At 40.0% G+C, this 18,743-nt stretch overlaps 1 protein-coding gene across 2 annotated transcripts in view; it reads right to left on the bottom strand.

Moving 5' to 3' along the window:
- The window catches only part of PLEKHG1 (pleckstrin homology and RhoGEF domain containing G1), a 134,882-nt gene that overhangs the window by 42,753 nt on the left and 73,386 nt on the right, over nt 1-18,743 (bottom strand). For both annotated transcript variants that reach the window (XM_013957679.2, XM_067293564.1), the window contains exon 3: nt 13,612-14,150. In XM_013957679.2, the coding sequence (XP_013813133.1) occupies nt 13,612-14,150 (539 nt within the window). The remainder of the gene's footprint in view (nt 1-13,611; nt 14,151-18,743) is intronic.

The raw sequence follows: 18,743 nt of genomic DNA, 5'->3' as shown, positions 1-18,743 counted from the left end.
AAGTGCAGCGGTAAACAACACATACATTGCCTTCTTGCTCTAGTTCCTTTGGCTACATCAGCTGCAGACTCAGAGATTTAAATCAAATTCATCTCCATCCCATATCAAAGCCTTTCATCAGGATTTCTCCCTAAAACCCAGTTATCGCTATTGTCAGCACCTTTTGTGATGGAAGAAGACAAGGTCACTACTTTAGTGCAGGTCTCATAGCCTGTGCAGGCTTTACTTGGAGACACCTGTTGCAAAACATTTCATGCAGCCAAAATTAACACATTGTTCTGTCTGCTCTTATCCCTTCATCATGCATATTCTGCCTCTTTTCTCTCTGTAAGGAGGCCATACTGTTCACTTATCTATAGGCAGTCTCCTGTTAGCTGAAACCATCTTTACCTTCCAAGAGAGAGTGTGCTCACTCAACTGCTCTTAAAGCCACTTCCCACCCCACCCCCTTGCCGTTTTCAGTCCTCCTGAGCCAGCCTGACATGTTCCCACTTGGGAGGCAGAAATCCATACCTGTCAAGATAATTAGTGCCCTTAAATTCCCACTTCTAAAATTCCCTTGCAGGAGAAGCAGCAGAAGGGGCAGCAGCTGGGCTTCAATATCTTACTTGTATTGACTCAACAAGAGAGAGAGGAGGAACTTTTCAAATGCTCTTTCCCCCAGCAATGACAATTTGCAGCTTGCAGCTAGCAGCTCCAGCTCCCTGTGATACAAGTGCTAAATGTACAAGTAACACAACAAGCACCTAGGCTGTAAGTTTACCCTGTGCTCACACATGCACAATACTATAACATACAGTTATTGTATCTCCAATTCATTACAAAATTACATTGGTTTTATAAGAATAGCAGCTCTTTTCTCATGGCATTTTGCATTCTGTTCTCGAATATTTTTTTTCTTTCATTTTCTAATACAGCAGGAAATGACTATACAATGAAATTCTACAGATAAAATACTGCTTTTACTGTTTTTATATAAATACTTTTATAAAATACTGTTTATAAATTTTTTTAAACAAGTAGTGCTTAAGAAGCACAATTAAACAACACTTCTGACTTCATTTTTAACCTTACACAATCACACCATCATACAGTGAGCTAACAACTAAATATTTATTTTACCTATATGAATAGTTTAAATTGTAGATAGTCTGATTGCCCTTAAAATCTGAGCTATATTTTATTTCTGCTACAGATATGCACATTAAAGATGCCAGTAAATCAAACCTTTAAAAAAAAAAAAATGCTTGCACTATCCACTGTCAAGTTTCTCTGCATGTAAAAACATTTAAAAATTAAAGAATGAAATACTGTAATAAATGGTTGCTTTAAAAATAAATGATAGATTTAGAGAACGAAAGAGAAGGAGCGTGTCTTTCCACCTTCTACTTTTTAGGGGAAAGTGCAGATCATTTTTTTCTTTGCCTTTTTTTTTTTTTTTTTTAAAAGAGATCTGAAGCAGTAAAACCCTCATGCTAGCCCAAGCAACAACAGGTCTGAAAGAGCAAGGCCTGTCCAGAGCTGATGCATGGCACAGCACGGCCCTGCCACCAAGAGGACCAAAGCCAGGACATTCCAGGCCAAAGCCATGTCTTTCCATGGACATTGCAGATGCTTGGAGCCCCAGGCAAAGCCATGCAACCTCTTCTGCTTGCTTCAGCAACAAGAGCAGAAAGGTCCTGGGGGGCTCCATGCACTACTTATCCCCCTTTGCATTCCCTTCATCTCACTCAGTACTTCATGCACAAAACTGCCACTTGACAGTGCTAGTAGAGAAAATGGTCCTCTACTCTTCTGGGAAACTTGGATCGACGGAGCCTGGGCGGCAGGCACCAAATTGCCCACCTATGTGCTTGCAGGGCGCTACCCACGCTGTCGAGGGAGTGAGGGCCAGGAGAATACGTCCTCGGGGATGCACCATCAACAGTCAGAGAGTCTCCAAACAGGAATAGTCTAAGTAATCCGTATGCTTTATACAGTCTTTTATTATACACAGTTTGTGATTCATTTCCTTCATCTCTGATTTACACGCAGAACACTAGAGTCTCTGAATTGGCAGGATGCCACCTTGCCGACATTAGTCTTCTCTCCAGAAACCACATGGAGCTGTTGGAGGAAGCATTACTAAGTGCACTTTTGTTTATGACTAGCTTCATCAGAATTAGCCAATTTACACATGCAATCAATTTACAGCCTACAAATAACAGCGACACAGCAGGCATCGTGATACAGTAAACCGATACTCCAATGACTGCCTGTAGAAAGGGCAAAGACTGATGGCGAGAGCACTTGTGAGAACATGATATGAAGAAAGACTAAAAATAGAGAAGCATATTTAAGTTTTTTTCCACTGTTTAACATTGCTGAGTAAGGTGATCATGATAGACTTCCCCATACGTTTTCCACAGTTAGGGGCCTACAAATTACTATGCCTACAAAGCATAATATAAACTTAACTTTCACCTGCAGGGGGAAAAAAAGTATTTTTCTCATGTAGTTATTTCCAAATAAGTGACAGATTTTCTATAACCAACATGACCCACCTATCTTATAGATGTTAAAATACTGCCCCATTTATAGACTGTAAAACAGATTCTAAGGACTGGAAGTAGTGACCTCTGGTAGGTCCCCCCTTGGCTTCATCCACATGCATGGAAAGCCACAGGGGGAGTATGTGTCAGCCAAAATTAGCAATTCCTAAGTCCTAACACTATGCCTACACCTCTAAAACACATTCTTTCTTTGTTTTAAACTGTCTTTGAACAGTTGTGCCTATGCAGAGCATAAGCACACACAAGGCAGTATATAAAGTCAGCAGGGCACATCAATGCCTAAAAGAAAAGTGTAGGGCACATCAATGTCAACAACAACGATCACAAGATCATGTTGCAGGACCTCAAGTTTTCAGAGCAGAGTTAGTCCCAAGAATTTCACTGAAGAATTTGACTGGAAAACTCAGCAAGTGTGAGGCCTCCTGAACACTCCCCTGGCTACTGGCCTTACATTATCTGTGGGGACCTTGGGACAGGACAACAGATCGGCCACTGTGCATGGTGGGGGCAGCAGTATTGCTTTCTGCAGCCTGGGGCCCCCCACTCATTACTTGCCGTGTCCGTAGTCTGAGCCTCCAAAGCTGGCTCCGTGCCCCGCTCTCCCTGGCCCCAACATCAGCAGATGCCGCAGTCAGCTTCCAGGGGCACAACTGCAACAGCAGCCTGCAGCTCCCTTCCGGGGCAGGCGGCAGGAGGCTCGCACCCTACGAGGACTACCCCACCGGTCTGGAGGGTTGTGTCTTTTCTTTGTGTCCAGTGCCCTTTCTTCTTTTTGAGTCATCTCTGTCTCATGACACATTTTAGAAGGAATGCTCCTTTTATTAAGCTCTCTAGAGGGTCAAAAAACCTGGCACCAGCTGATCCAGTGAATTGCCAGCCTGCTTGGATGAACAGCTTTTGTGGATTTTGCAGAATTCACTAATTTTTACTTGAATGAAAGACAAGCAAGGTTTAATAATATTCCCTTGTTCATCTGCTATCACCACCTTTGGGAATCTCCTGCTAAAATTTCCATCCTGAAAAGACATCCTGGAAGACAGACCACCAATTAAATCAAGTTGTAATTTGACACAGAGATGCATTAAAAGCACCCATAATCTGAAACTGGGATTCACAGATTGTACACAGACAAGTTCCCTAAATTGTCCATCATCTATAAAGATGATACGGGCAAATCATTGGGAACAGAAGTTCACACATAACCCCATTTATATGCTTCAGCACACTGACTTAATGAAGTTGTAACCCACTGATTAAAACCACATTCCATGTCTATCATCAGACATGAGCCAGCACCAACTGACAAACCACAGCTACAGGAATTTTGCCCCGAAACTGGCACTCAGAATTGTTACTGAAGAAGGCGTGTTGAGAGATAAATTCAGAAAGTAGGATGGAGATCATGGGACAATATGCTATCAGTAGCTTACTGACATTTCACTGAAGAGCTATGTGAGGCCACCATCTGACTGACCTCCTAAAGATAAGAGAAAACACAAAACAAATAAGCCACAATAATGTTTTTATTTGCTGTCTTCATTAAACAGCAATTAGGATGTCAAATAGTTTGTGGTCACTGGGCATAGGAAGTAAGCACTCTACAGATTTCTAAATCTAAGGTTTCAACTGAGTGTCAGTAGGAATCATCATCATCATTCAATAGCCTTGAGATTAAAAAAAAAAAAAAGCTAAAAATGTGTAACAATGATAAGTTCTACAAAAACTTGAAGTTCTTCAGGGCACATACAGATTAATTCTCACAAGGGGGTCTCAGCTGGTCTGATTACAAACTTTTATACCACAGTCAAACAAAGCACAGAGAACTAAGTCTTTGAATATGTGGGTCATCCAGGAAAAGAACCTGAGTCTTGTGCTTGCAAACCTTTGCCCTGTCAAATAAACTTGCCCCAACTTATAAAGCAATGAAAGTTAACATCTTTAAAGGAAATCTTAATACACTTACATGTTCAATGAGACATTCCAGAAGAGAAATATTTATTTTAAAACAGAAGAAGGGAAACTGAAACAATCTGTTTTGCAAAGAATAAAAATGCAAACACAGCATAATGGAGAAAATCTGCACGCATCCTAAACACATATATATTTTAACCTTACTAACCATATGATTCCCAGAAACTTATGAATGGATATTATTAATATATGAACAACAATAAAATGGAAGGTTATAGCAGTGGGTGGTTTCAAAAAGAAATTTAAGTAGTGTCTTATTTGCAAAATGGTCTTCTCATGAAATCACAAAAATAGCAGCTACCTTCACACCTTAATCCCTGGGAGTGGTGAGGGGGGGAAAGAGGGAGAGACTGCTGTCTGTTTTTTTTAAGTTTTCAGGTTTAAAGGGTATGGATCACTAGAAGAACAGTGTTCACTGACAAGTAATATTTGATAATAATGATATAACAAATTTAAAAGTGATATTTTCATGGACTAGAAAGGAAATGACTATTACAAGCACATAGAATTCCAAAAAACATGGTTTGGTGGAGAAGTCTCAGCAGTGTGTTTTGCTTTAAGCAATCACTTCCAAGTTTTGAAATTTCTTCACAGAAATCTCAATCATTCTGCAAAGGTGCATCATCTTATTAAAACCTTTAAATATTTACTGAAAGTTTTGCAGCATAAGCCTGTACTTCCTTTCCCTCGCTCCTCGGCTCCCATACCTCCTCCTCCCAGTTTTGCTATCCACTTTCTATAAACTTACTTTCCCAGAGATGCCACACTGCACTTTGGAGCTACTCATCAGCTGCCAGGGAGCAAATCAAAGCCAGAGAGCAGAGGTTAACAGATCTATCTTTTGTTACTTTCTAAATTACAAAGGGGCTGTATATACCCCACTAAAGGGTAACACAACCTCATGCTCCAGTCTCAGTTCAGTTACAGGAGCAAAGTTTCACTCTCAGAATCCCTTGTGTACCACGAGCACTCTTCAGTGGTGCGTCCCATATTTAACTATCTTTTTCTCCTTACCTTCCCCCTCCAAAAAGAAAAGAATAAAGTTCTCCAGAACCAAAGATTAACTTTTGCCCTTTTATCTACATTCATTTGCATTTAGAAAGCATTTAGGAGGCTGCAAACAGACAGCACGGTTATCCAACAGTGCAAGAAAAGCGAGTACAATAGAAGTTGCAGTTGGTCTTTTCAGCAATTCTACAGTTCACTGGAACAGCAGCAGCTACCCCTGACACTTATCTTCCACTGAAGCTTAAAAAAAAGAAAAGATTAACTGTGCGTTTGTAGACACCTCATTTATAACAGCAGTATAACTCACTCTTCCATGCTGTCCAAACACAGTGTTTGTTTTAAGGTCAGGTTTAAATTATGATTATATATTTGTATTGCCACAGTGAATGCAGTCCCAGTCATATATTGAAGCTCTGCAATCACATGACAAAGAGATAGTACCTGTCCCAACAAGTTGCTACAGTCTAGGTATAAAATAAGATATGACAACTGGATACAAAGTACAGGTAAAGAAACACAAGGTAATGATATTTTATTCAGTGTCTTTCAAATACTCAGCAACATGCTGAATAAAGGACATTTATGAATTTTACTAACAGAAATAAGACTGAGTAGTAATAATGCATATAAGAAACAAAAACATGCATCAATATATTTAATCATGGCTTTACAGATTTCATATGAGGTTAGTTTACAAACAGCTCCCTGTTCATGCCATAATGTACACCAGTTCCTTTTCACCACGTAAGTGACTTGTTAGGTTATTTTTTGGTTGTTCAGAATATGAATTATTCCTACTGCACAACTGTAACACATCCCTTTCCAAAGTCCAGAACCCTTTTCTTGTGCCCAGAAAAATAGGGGCCGGGGGGGAAGGTTTTGGGGTTTGGGATTTTATAAGGGTACATACTATAGGAAGTTTAAAGCATATATAGCTGGCAAAATATTTTCATTTGGGATCTTGGAGATTGAGGAACAACTTCATCTGAAACTATCTAAGACACAAACATTAAGACACAACAGTTTGTGTAAACTTCCATCACTTTAGGTTGCTTTAGGATGTTTAATATGACTCACATCCAGGAAGCAAGAATTCCATCAGGAAAACTGAACTGTCCTATTGCCTCAGAAGAAAGAAGTCTGATCTACTTCAGCTATTCCTCAAAGGTAGCCAGAACAGCTGTTTACACCTGTTCAGTAAGATACCTAGTGTTGTTATTAGACACCTCACCTTTCAACATTCATTTTTTTCAACTGCAAATCCAAAAACAAAACAAATCACAAACGCTGACCATTGTAGTTCTCCAATACTGCTGCTTCCAAATTTCTTACAGATTTTGTGAGTGGAACATTTTCTGCTCTAATTTATACTGCTGTAACTCCGGATAAAGTCCACTAACTTCAAGAAGACCTTTAAGATTTGTACCAAGATAGTCAAACAGAATTTAGTTTCAGCTATCATATCTCAGTATTATGGGAGGGGGGGAAACACCTCAAACTTTGCTTGCTTTTAAGTCACACTTTCCATGAGCAAGTCGATGAGAATTTGACACAGCTCTTCCTCAATGAAAACACAAGCGGTGAGAAAGTTCATCAGCTCAAAAGCATACCAAATACTAATCATAGTTCTAAAAGTTATCAGTGTCATTACCCTAACATTTGTTTAGCAAGTAATTTAAATCACTCATCCAAATCTTCTAAAATCTTAAACGGATCAGTTCCTGGTCAGAAGGAACAGCATGTGAGCTAATGGAAAACTAATCTGCTTTTAACTGCCTTTTAAAGCCTTAGCAAGACAAATTTCCAAGTAAAGCTAAAAAGGGAAAGTAGCACTAGGAATCTCATTCTGAATATTATTGTTTTGCCTTAAATCTAAGCTGCTTGTCTTTCCTCCCTGTACAGGGTAGGCACTGTAGCTTGAGGTGGCCCCACAGAGGCAGAAAGCCCGTTTCTAAAGCACCTCTGTTCATGAGGAAATTAACATAAACCATCTAAAAAGCAAGCATCCATCACCTGCATGCCCCCTTTTGTACTGGGGAGTTAAGACAAGCAAGTAAAGCATGTAAGCAGTCCTTGTGCAGCACAGACTCTCAAAACTGTGGTGCCTATACCTGAAGCTGAGGTACTGCCCCACAGCTCTATGGCCGCTGTTATGTACTCTGTTACTAGCTTTTGGTCTTAATGCACTCAAGAAAAATACTAACTGCGAGACCATACATTACTGCTCCTGATACTGAGTGAAATAAAAATGCTGGCAAACCAAAGAATGCCATCATTACTGTCCGCTGATTTCAGCGGTGCCATAAAACTCAGGGTGCTTAACACAGGAGGGACCAGTACATCTTCTCATGTCGCAGTTCTCTTCTCAACAGCATTCAAGAAACTTTCCTTTGAAGCACTCTGAAATTTCTTATCTAGGAGACTCTTAAAGAAGGGCAGCTCTACTAATAACCATTTTTTTGCTGGGTGCCTGAACTTTGCATTGTGAAACAGAGGCATTCTTTCAGTTCTAATATCATTTTCACACACAGCTTAACATCAGCAATCTAAAGGTGCCTTCCTCAGGCATACAAGTGGGAGCTACAGAAAAAAAAACTGCAAACAGAAAGGGGAATTAAGTATAATGTGGTAGCAAACATTCTGGGATGCACTAGCTATATTGTGACTCTCAGCTTTTGAACATAAATGAATGAACCTTCTCTGAGAGTTATGCTATCCAACAGGCCAGTGCACAGGCAGCTACACTTTTACCAAAACACCACAAGAAGTGATAATAAGCACACTGCAATCTTCCAGTCTTCCAAGTTTTTTGGTTTTGTTTTGTTTTTTGTTTTTGTTTTTTTTTGTTTTTGTTTTTTTGTTTTGTTTTTTGTTTTTTTTTAACTAAGTGCCTAAAATGTAAAAAGAGGCATCCTCTAAATAAAGAGCCAGGAGGCAGGAAACCCTGAACAAGAAAGCTGAGACACTGGCTTCCTGTCAGAAGAGCTTCCCTTAATCATTCGTGGCAAATCACTATCAACTGCAAACGTCCAATATCTCCCTTTACAAGGCTTGACCCATAACTCTCTCAAGGGGTTTATAACTTTATCCGACTTTACCCACCTTGGATGAAGCTTTCCATGCTAGAAACCTGCCTCCTTGCTGAATTATTTTAGGAGATTTCAGCAAAAGCATTCCCTCAGGCCTTTTCATGAAAGAACTGAAAACATACTTCTTTTGCTCACGTTGAAAAATTTTGGTGACCTTTCCCCTGAGAAGACAAGCACCCCCAGGCTGACTAGCAGGGACATGAAACATACTCTCCTATTTCAAGGATGGGCAGTAGCAGATTGGAGCATAATGGAGACTCTGTTTCAGAGAGTATGCCTTTTGCTATCTGGGTGCAAATCTTCCCCTATTTGACTGCATTGAAAGGAAAGGTGGTGGCAGGGGAGAGAAAGAAAACCCTCATATTAGTAAATATCCAATAGAAACTTCTAGCAATGGTACTTCACATGTCTCAGCTCAGGCCTCAGTAGGTCTTAACCCGCAATTGCCATTCTTGGTTGCTACAAGTCACATCTGGTTCAGATCTGCTCCTCTGAAGCAAGAGTAGAGAACAGGCTGTTCCTGTGCCTCAGGGACCCTGAGCGGACTTTCTGCAATGTGCAGAAACAACCTGTGCAACTCCAGGGCAGGGGACACAAAAGAGTCCTCCAGAAAGATGGGAAGGAAAAAACAGGAACTAAGAGCATGATGGACATCAGAGATTGAGACTGAATGTCAGCAGAACACAGAGGACAGAAAAATTAGGAATGGTGATGAAGGAATGTTGTCAGAAGAGGAGACAAACTTAACATGAAGCTGGGGTACAGAGGGAGAACTACAATGGACCTGGCAAAAAAAACTGTGACAAGCTATTTGAGAGGCTTGAGATGGATTTGAAGCTTCCTGAAGCTCAATCTCCTTTTGCATCAAATATATGTGCAATGCACTGACAAAGTGTGTTTCACTCCCCTCTAGTTATTGGCCTATGTAGATGCCAACAGCTTTTTACTGATACTAGTTATCTCTTAGATCTAATGGCAGACGTTTATGCAGTGCATCTGAATGTTCTCAACCTGCTGATATTGCTATAAGAGTGAATTTGATGGAACATGCTGGACAAATGTACTATAACAAGTGCATTTGCATTCTTCCTCCATTTTGCACAGGTAAGAAACAGATTTGGACATCATTTTCTAATTACAAGCATTTGTTCAAGTTGTGAATACGGGCTTCGGACTCCTACAAACCTCCAGAGCAAAACACATTTTCATTTGTTAATAAACTCAGGCAAAGCACTTTACCCAGGGGGAGAAAAAAAAAAAGTTACTTGAATAAGTGTCTCTTATTCAATTTTATACATTTTCTAAATAAATTACAATTTAAAATAGTCAGGTTGGGTCCTGAAGAGGACAAAATCTGCAGGGTTCACCCTGATCAGTACACCTGTCAGCATGACACAAGCAGCAAGTCCAGATATCCGACTTCTCATCACAAACTTGCCCAAAACACACTTCAAGCTGCACTAATTCAATATTTTAGTTACTTTTAACAGACCACCTGATAAAAACATACCAAACAACAGAAAAGTTCACTCTCTTCTTATTATAAACCTTGCCCATGCAAGAATCACAGCAGCATTCCTCAAAACAATAATAATTCAACTATGCTTCCAGGTCACATACAAAATAGCTGCATTGGCTAGAAAAACTGCTGTTTTTAAAGCATATCCTAGGGCGGTGGGAGCCACGTAGTGTCTGTACGGCCTCCTGTCGCTCATCCTAAATCACTGAAACACTTTTCATCAATAATTTAAAGAAAACTGGAGAACCTCAGTAGGTCCCCAGTATCAGTTAAAGATCACATCAGCCATATGCAGTGAAGTCTCTTCTAACTCCGTCCAACAATTTGGTGCTGTTAAGAACAAAGACCACACAGATACTTAAAAGCCAATGGAAATCTGTGCCTTTTTAATTTATTTTAACAAGGCTAGGTCAGTAAAGTCATCGAAAAAGGTGAAATTTTATTTTTCTCCATTCACTTCATTGTCTTTTACACTGAGTATGCTAACCCTATATGTTCTACAGGCAACAGGGGCTGAAAGGACACTGCCTAAAACACTATACTGGGCTGAGTCTTAATAAATGTACTTGGGACAAGATGAATTGTATCAGGACCCTACATGCAATTTCACAGCATCTATGTTAATGAGTCATTCATGTAGCTGTGAGTTGCTGCTTTCACTTTGTAGTCAACATTACTTCCTTGATGGTGCTGCACTTTTCTACCTCGTTAGATCTCCTTGTACAGGCAATGTCACAAGGGCTTAGGTGTGTGGATGTATTAAAACAAACAAACAAACAAACTGCTTGGAGATGTATCTCAGGGAAACATGCTTTGCCCAGCACTAAAGATTTAGCAAGTGGATTCATGCACATGAGTTTTGAACATCTAGTCTAGAACCTCTTGGTTCCAGACTAGAACATGTTTCAAAGTGCTGGAAAGAACACTGAGAACAGACATGTCCCTTTTATGTATGTTTTCGCTGCCTACAGAGAAGGTACCATGAGCAAATCCCCACTCCTGGGGACAAAAAGCAATAGCAGCTGGGTGTAGGGAGCGATTAAAATAATACTTGTTCCTTCCTCCCTTTTTGATCCCATGTCATCTTCCCAGTCTTACAGCTCTCCAGTTTTTAAACTCTTTGTACTTGGGTTGCCTTGCTTTCCCCTTGCCCCCTGAAAACCCTCAGGACTATTTTTAGTTTATGTGCATAAGCCTCTGCTGTATTGTAGTATGTTGCAAAACTCCCCAGAGTGCTCTAGTTCCACTCTGTTTCATACCGCCCTCAACTTTCCAGTTCCTGGGTTTCCTCTTATTTCCTCATATTGTTTTCCCTCTAATGATTTACTCTCTCCACTTAGCACTAGTTGATTTGCTTATGCTTTCCCCCACCAGCTCCCACTCTTCAGTTCCCATACCCTTCATGGGCAGCACTCGTCCTCTGACCTTTCCCCGGCTCCCCTTTTCCCATTCTCATCTCATTTCCTAACAAGCTGCCAAAACCTGACCAATGTTTATTTAGGAAAAAAAGATAGATTGAGCTGCTTCCCTTCATCTTAATTTGGCTCTGTGCCAGTTATCTGGCTGCCAAACTAAATGGCCTCAAGTCATAGAGGCTCAGATAATCAAAATCCTCAAAGGGTGCAGCACTGCTACAAGTGCTGTGAGAAGGATGGGAAGACTCCACAGACAACAACCCTTAGTTGGGTAAATCACTGCAGCATTGCCAAGGTGACTAGTGGAGAAAGGAGTCCTGAAAAATGTATGAAAATGTATGTAACGTGTTTCCAAACACACTTCCCTCCCCTGAAAACAAACGAAGAACATGCGCAGGCTGAGATAGCTGGTTCCCTCCTGTCCTCTTCATTTGGGAAGGAGCTCCTTTGAAGCCCTTGAATCCTCAATACCTACCTAAAAGAAATCCTGCTGCCAGTCTCCTCATCTCTCAGATAGGCTGCTAGAGCCACACAAAGCTTTCAAGAGTCTTTATTTATTAGATGCAGTACATGCTTTGGCATTTCGCAGGTAAGTTCCTGAAGTTCTTTCATAACTTCAAGAGCATTTGCCTCATTTAATCCACATTTACAGTAGTGATGCTTAAAGTGTTTCTAGCAAGCAATAGTTAAGATTATGTTAATGACAGTTTCCAGTTTCTCAAGTTGTATAATCTACTGCATAGGGGAAGGAATGAGGGGTGAAGTTTTCAAAAACATGTAGGTCATGCCCAGTGAATGGTGACTATGTATACAGACTGACTTGCTTCAGTAGCATATGACAAACAGTCTTTAACACTACCAAAATGAAACTTAGGCAAAAACTGAATTTAGTGAAACAACAGCAGCTATAGAAATGAAGACATTTCTGCAGAAAGACTTCTTTGTGAGAACATTTCAGGGCCGGGGCGGGGGGGAAGGGAAGGAGGGCTGAGAGGAAATGATCACATGCATCTATGTGATCAAAATCTTAGCCTTTTCCTCCTTATTTAAGTACTATCTGGTCTGGGGTGTCAGGGTTATTAATTTTTTATTTATTTTTTTTTGGCAGCAGCTAACTTGTATGTTCTTTTGCAGACTAGCACATACAGCTACCTAAAACCATTTACACTAGATATAGCTACAGATGCACCTATCAGGAAGTCCTTCTTTGTGGGTGGTGGTAACATATGCATGTAGGTTAGGTATATAGACTATAAAGAACAACCAAAAGACTTGCTTATAGTCTTCATAAACACAAATATGACAGTGATGGGCATAGTTAAAAGTACATGAAGCAAGCAGAACAATCCACATAAGGACAAGGACACATTCCCAGTACTAAAAAGGGGTAATCAAAGATATTGTTAGGCTGGGGACTGAACTAAAACTGCACTCCACTAATAGATGCAGCAGTCACCACCCTTTCATATCAATATTAAATAGAACCTATTTCATCCTATAAGAGCCAAAACAACAGGGTTTTCCATCAAATACACAAGCCATATTCATGCTACAGGCCAAGGACTTGGAGTGAACAGACTGCAGCTGTCAGTTTGTATGAAAGGGAGAAAGAAAAAGGCAAGAAAGGACTTGCAAGACTAGGATTTGGGGGGAAAAAAGTCTAAGAGGGAGACCCTTCAGATGAAGCATTAGAAGGGATGTGGAACTACAAGCAAAGAAGTTGTCTCCTGTTTGCTTCTTGCTATATTCCAGGAAACAGAGTATTGTACATTCTTTGTAAATAAACAGTACTGCAAAGAGTTCACCCCTCTTTGTTCACCACCACTACCATCAACTGTAAGATGTTTTTATCTATTACTTCTTCATGAAGAAGTAGTAACAGCTCAGATTTATCTAACCAAATAAAAACTACAAAAGAACAAAGATTTTACTCATGCTAATTTATAAGACCTTTGGGTTTACCCACAAATGCCAATTCCATTGTCAAGTCCATCTGTCTTGCTGTAAAATCAGAAATGATATAGAAAGAGATACCCCATTCTAATCAAGAATCCTACCTTCACGATGCTTTTGAGATCCTGCACATACATCCTCTCTGTCTCCAAAATCTCTTGGACAACTCTGTCTACGTAGAGGAGCTTGGGACTGGTAGGCTCTGTGGCCAGGGACATTGCACAGTTTTTGCCCGCTCCTTTCGGTTCTGCTTTCCTTGGCATACTTAGCCTTTTTTCCAGACTTTCCTCAGTCTTCTGTTGCTCTGCAGGGGTGTTCTTGCGTGGCTTGTTGCTGGAAAATCGTCTGGCTGGGACTAGTTCTAGCTTGATGGCACCCGTTTCTTTATCTTGGTTAAACAAGCCCAAATGGCTGTTTGAAACTAAGGTCGTTCTGCTTCCAAAGGAACAGTGGCTGTCCCTGGAGGAAGCAGAGGAGGAAGTGGAGCTAAAGCTGACGGGACGGTCGCTATCTGACAGTTCCATGGTTTTTCTTTCACAGTAGCGGAAAGGTCTGTTCTCCTTGTGCAAATCTTCCCCTTTTGTCTTGGAGTCAAGGGCCTCTGTCACAGCCGGTAAAACATCAAGAGGCAAATGGAAGCTATCTAAAAAAATAAACATGGAGAAGTGGTTTCACTGTTGTTACTCCACATAACAGAAAAGTTGACAACAGACATTTTCAAAGCTTAGCATATGGATATAATATATAGCGACTTACAAAAGATACCCAGAACAACATGGCTTTGGCTATGGCGGCTCTAATGCTTTTCAGCTGGTGGGGACCCCTCCACCGGGGGCTACTACCTAGGCACAGCATACTGCCTGCTCACATACATGCCACTGGCATACGCGTCTCGTTCCAGGGTGCTGTGGTGCTGGTCTTGATACTAGCGTGTGCACAGCACAGGAGAGAAGTAAGACTCAAAGATTTTTCCTAGAGTTAAAAAAATTCTGGTGGGAATCCCTGCTATCTCCAAGCTGAGAGCTGACCCTGGTTTGGGAGGTTTGAAGGTCTAAAGAATTGTGTTTGTGATATGCAACAGTATCATTTTCAGTGTTGCAGGCCAACATGGTCAAACAGAAACTAAAAGCACCTATCCATTACCAGCTTGTGGTGGCTCATACAATAACAGAACTAGTCTGAAGTTGCACTCAGTTCAGAACCATAATCAGAATGATTTTGCAGTAAAAAAAGTGTGGCTTCTGAAAAAAAAATTCACACAGGAAATAATACTGCCAAATAATTCAGTTTTCTACTGGGAAAATAAGTTGTTCTGAATCTGTTCAGCCCAAGCCAGAATATTACCCCTTGTGGAGCTGGCCCAAAGCTATTTTTCAAATCAGTACAACAAAATAAGATGCCTTTCTTCCTGTCAGCATATCAAATCTACTTTCTTTTTACTGACCAAATGACCTGAAAAAACAGTATTCAAGATGCAAGGCAGATTTATCCCTAGCCAATTTTTGTATGATGCACCATAAGAATTTGTAAGCCAGTTGCACCAGAGGTAAATTGAATTTAATGAAGGTTTTGTTTCAGTAAGTAGTGTCAACCCAGAATTTCTCATCCCAAACTCAAAAAAGTTCAGAGTGTCTATTCTGTAAAAAATATAAAGTTGTGACAATTTTTCCATGAAAAGAAACATTAAACCTACCTATAGAACAGTAGCTCAGCCCCCCCCCTTTTTTTTTTTTTTAAACTCAAGTGACAACTTCATTTTTTCAAAAACCACATTGGCAATCAGCATTCTAGATGGCAGTTTCAGTTAGAAAACCGTAAAGCCAGTAAGGCTGCAAATTAAACCCACCCACCATTTAAGATGGCCATTCTTAAACTAAAGCAGATTGGTTATGTAATTACAAGGAAAAAAACTTCCATGACACTGCTGCTGTTGTACTTGGTCTGTGGACAGGAAGAAATTCATTCAAACCAGAATGCCAGTCTCTGATCTTTCAAAAATCAAACATTTATTTAAAAATAAAAAACCCCAATCCAAAAACAAACAAAAAAGCCAGAAAAGAATGTTTGATTTATTTGGCCTTCTGAATGCATAAGATTTTATTTGTACATGGGTAATTAATACTATCATTACATGATGATGGTATTAGCTTTCTCTTAAGGAAAAATTGCCTTCAAGGCAACACACAGAATTAACATACAGACTAGAGATTAATTTGTTTGTTACACGGGTCACAATTTGGCCATTAGATTAAAACCTGATTTCACACACACACACACACACACACACACCCTGGTTTTATCTTAAACTTAAAGTCTTAAAATCTATGGCCTTTCTGTATGTCATATCCTTCTTCTTTTTTTTTTTTTTTTCCTTCAGGGTAGAATCATGGTTTTGTACCTTTCTTGAATAAACTGAAATAAACTCCAAAACAAAGTATAAAGCAAAAAAATCATAAAGATATTTAAAACTGAGAAAGCAGTGAAGTTTCTCATTTCAAAATGGGTACAGACAAAGATGTTTGCCTTCCTGTTGCTTGTGATAAGAAAGTACGCATTTTTGATAAGGAAGAATGTATTTTTGTTATCAGCTTTGGATCATTTTTCAAGTTCAGTTAGAAAGCCCAGGATAGCTGTGCAGATGTAAACCCCCTTGAAAAATGCACAGGATAAACAAGATAACAGGAATACTCTTCCGCTAACTAGCTCCAAAATATTTTACTAAAATTACATGACAAAGAAACACCTGATTAGCCATGTTTAGCGGGAAAATAAAGGGTTCTTGTTACATTCCATTACTCCATACTCTTTTTTTCCTGTTTCACTGATACGTTGTCTGCATTTCAGATAACCTGAAGGTATTAATATGTAATATTTGCTTCACAAACATTGTGAGGCTCATTAATACAAAAAACAAACAAAACAGTTCAGGTCACTGAAATTGAATATTTTTTCATAGAACATACTCGTAGCCAGAAGCTATAGGTGCATTTTAACATGTTAAAAAAAAAAAAATCCACAATATTCTCTTTCCTTGCTTAATGACAATTTCTTTGCCTATTAAAAACACAAGGATCAGTTTTGACAGTTAAGATGTGCTAGCTCTTAAAAGCCTATATTCTCATGTCCTTGGCAAACCCCAGGGCACCTGGTAGGCAAGGGTAACTGCATGCCATAAACATTTGACTCAGATTCCTCCATTTTCATACAAATCACTATTCCCATGCTTCTATATAAATTACACCAAGCAAACTATTTTGTACTCAAAAATTTTGGTCTGTTTTGTCCTCATAGCTTCATCCTGACTACTTCCCTCAAAATTACGTTTTATTTAAATTAATTCTTATCACTTTTGCAGGCAAGTGCAAATTGGCCATTTGGCTTCTCTGAAAAGATTTTTTTTGCTAAAATTCTGCCCATTATGTGTGTGATCAGTGAAATGCGTGTCTCAAAGCTCCCACAGACACTGTTCAAAGCTTGACACTCCTGCAGCCTCAGCACCAGAGCTGCAAATCTCTGCCAGGCTGCTCGAAACTGATCTCGGTTTCACAGAAACCGTTTGGGAACCTCAGCAGAAAGGCACGACAAACCTGACCGGGGATTTCGGTGTGACACAAAACCAGGAAACAGATTACTTTCCTCAGCTTTCAAGTTCTATAATAAACACTTGGCATCCTGCTAGTTTAAGTCTGAGCTTTGGGACAAGCCCTGGCTCTGTCTGTCCCTGAATCTGTTTGATCTACAGGTAACTGTTGCAAACCCTAAGCCCTCCCCAGTAACACAGGATGGGAAAATCTTCCAAGAGTTTTCCACTTTTCCTTCAGGAAACCCCTCTGGGACAAGGCAGCACTAGCTCTGCTGCTGGATATTAGATGATTTCTCCAAAGTCCAAGTCCATCAGAAAAGGCAGAAACTGAACCCCCTTCATTGCCACAGTCACTTTCCCATCCTTCTTTTTCGTCATAGGCTCTGGTACAGTCTTACTGTAAAATAGCCTCTTCTGTCAACTGCCTAAATTTTGTACCTATTGACTGGTGAAAATTCCACAAATAAATAGATGAGGGGGAAAGGAGAGGGGAAACAACCACCCGAAAGATTGGTCTCCACGTGCCATAATTGAAATGGCTGCCTTTTCCTGGTGGCGCCTTTGAAAACATCGTGACCTCTTATGAGTGTCTGTCTTTGGTACGAACCTCTCATTGTAAGAGGCAAATTCACTTGGGTACCTTGAGGGACTGATTTATAAGGATCTACCTCCCTCCCCTTCACCCCCCACCCCAATTTCAGCAGTATCACCAGGAGCTAGGTAGATTTATCTTTAAAAAAGAAAAAAAAAAATCAGGCTGTAAACAGTTTGTGTAATTCTAGGTGTCATCAGATCTTCTGAGAAGTACATACTTTGGGTAAGTCTTTTACTCCCTGACCCACATCTGGCCTGGTTCACTACTTATTTTATTAGATGTTCTTTTGTTTGCAGAACCTTTTCAGTAACGAAGCAAAATAACATTGAGAACTTTTATGAGTTGTGAATAACGGTATTTAACTTGCTCTGGGAAAAAAAAAAAGATCTTAAATTTGCATACTTCAATTAAGGCATAACAGTAATCACTTGTTAGTTCAGCACTGAAAGGAGGATAATTACATATTTGTCTGTACTTGCAAGGAAACGTGCTCCCCGAACAAGGTCACTTCTTGTTTGTGCCTTTGCATGAATTCAGTTAGCCTCCCCCATCCCCTGCAGACCTCCCTGCCTCCTTCTGCCCCCCCTCCCCACGACACAACCCCGCACAACAGGAGACTCCAGCAGAAATAACAACGTGTGCCTGCTCTGCAGTGGTGCAAGGGCAAGAAATACCTGCATTCCACCCCAACTGGCAACTGCAATATTAGTTATCACATTAAAACCACATGGAAAGCAAATACCTTAGCATATCTAATGTTTTCTGCATGCATTCATCAACAATTTCCCACCAAAATGCATAAACTTCTATCATTTGCTATTCTTTAATATATAGCTCCTTCCTATAGCTATATCCATAGCAATGGTAAATGGTCTTCCATTTTCTCTATAGCTTTGGCTACTCTAAAACATAAGCATATAATAAAAGAGAAAGTGTTTTCAGTCAATTTTATTAATAGATACAAAGACCCCCAGCCCTGTCTAAATATAGGTGTTTATTTCTCCAAGTTGTTTACAGCATGTGACATTTTAATACATAATGCATGACTAAAAACTCAC

The sequence above is a fragment of the Apteryx mantelli genome, chromosome 3, assembly GCF_036417845.1.
Source record: "Apteryx mantelli isolate bAptMan1 chromosome 3, bAptMan1.hap1, whole genome shotgun sequence".
In the NCBI taxonomy this organism is placed as follows: Eukaryota; Metazoa; Chordata; class Aves; order Apterygiformes; family Apterygidae; genus Apteryx; species Apteryx mantelli.
This window is presented reverse-complemented; position numbering and strand designations above follow the sequence as displayed.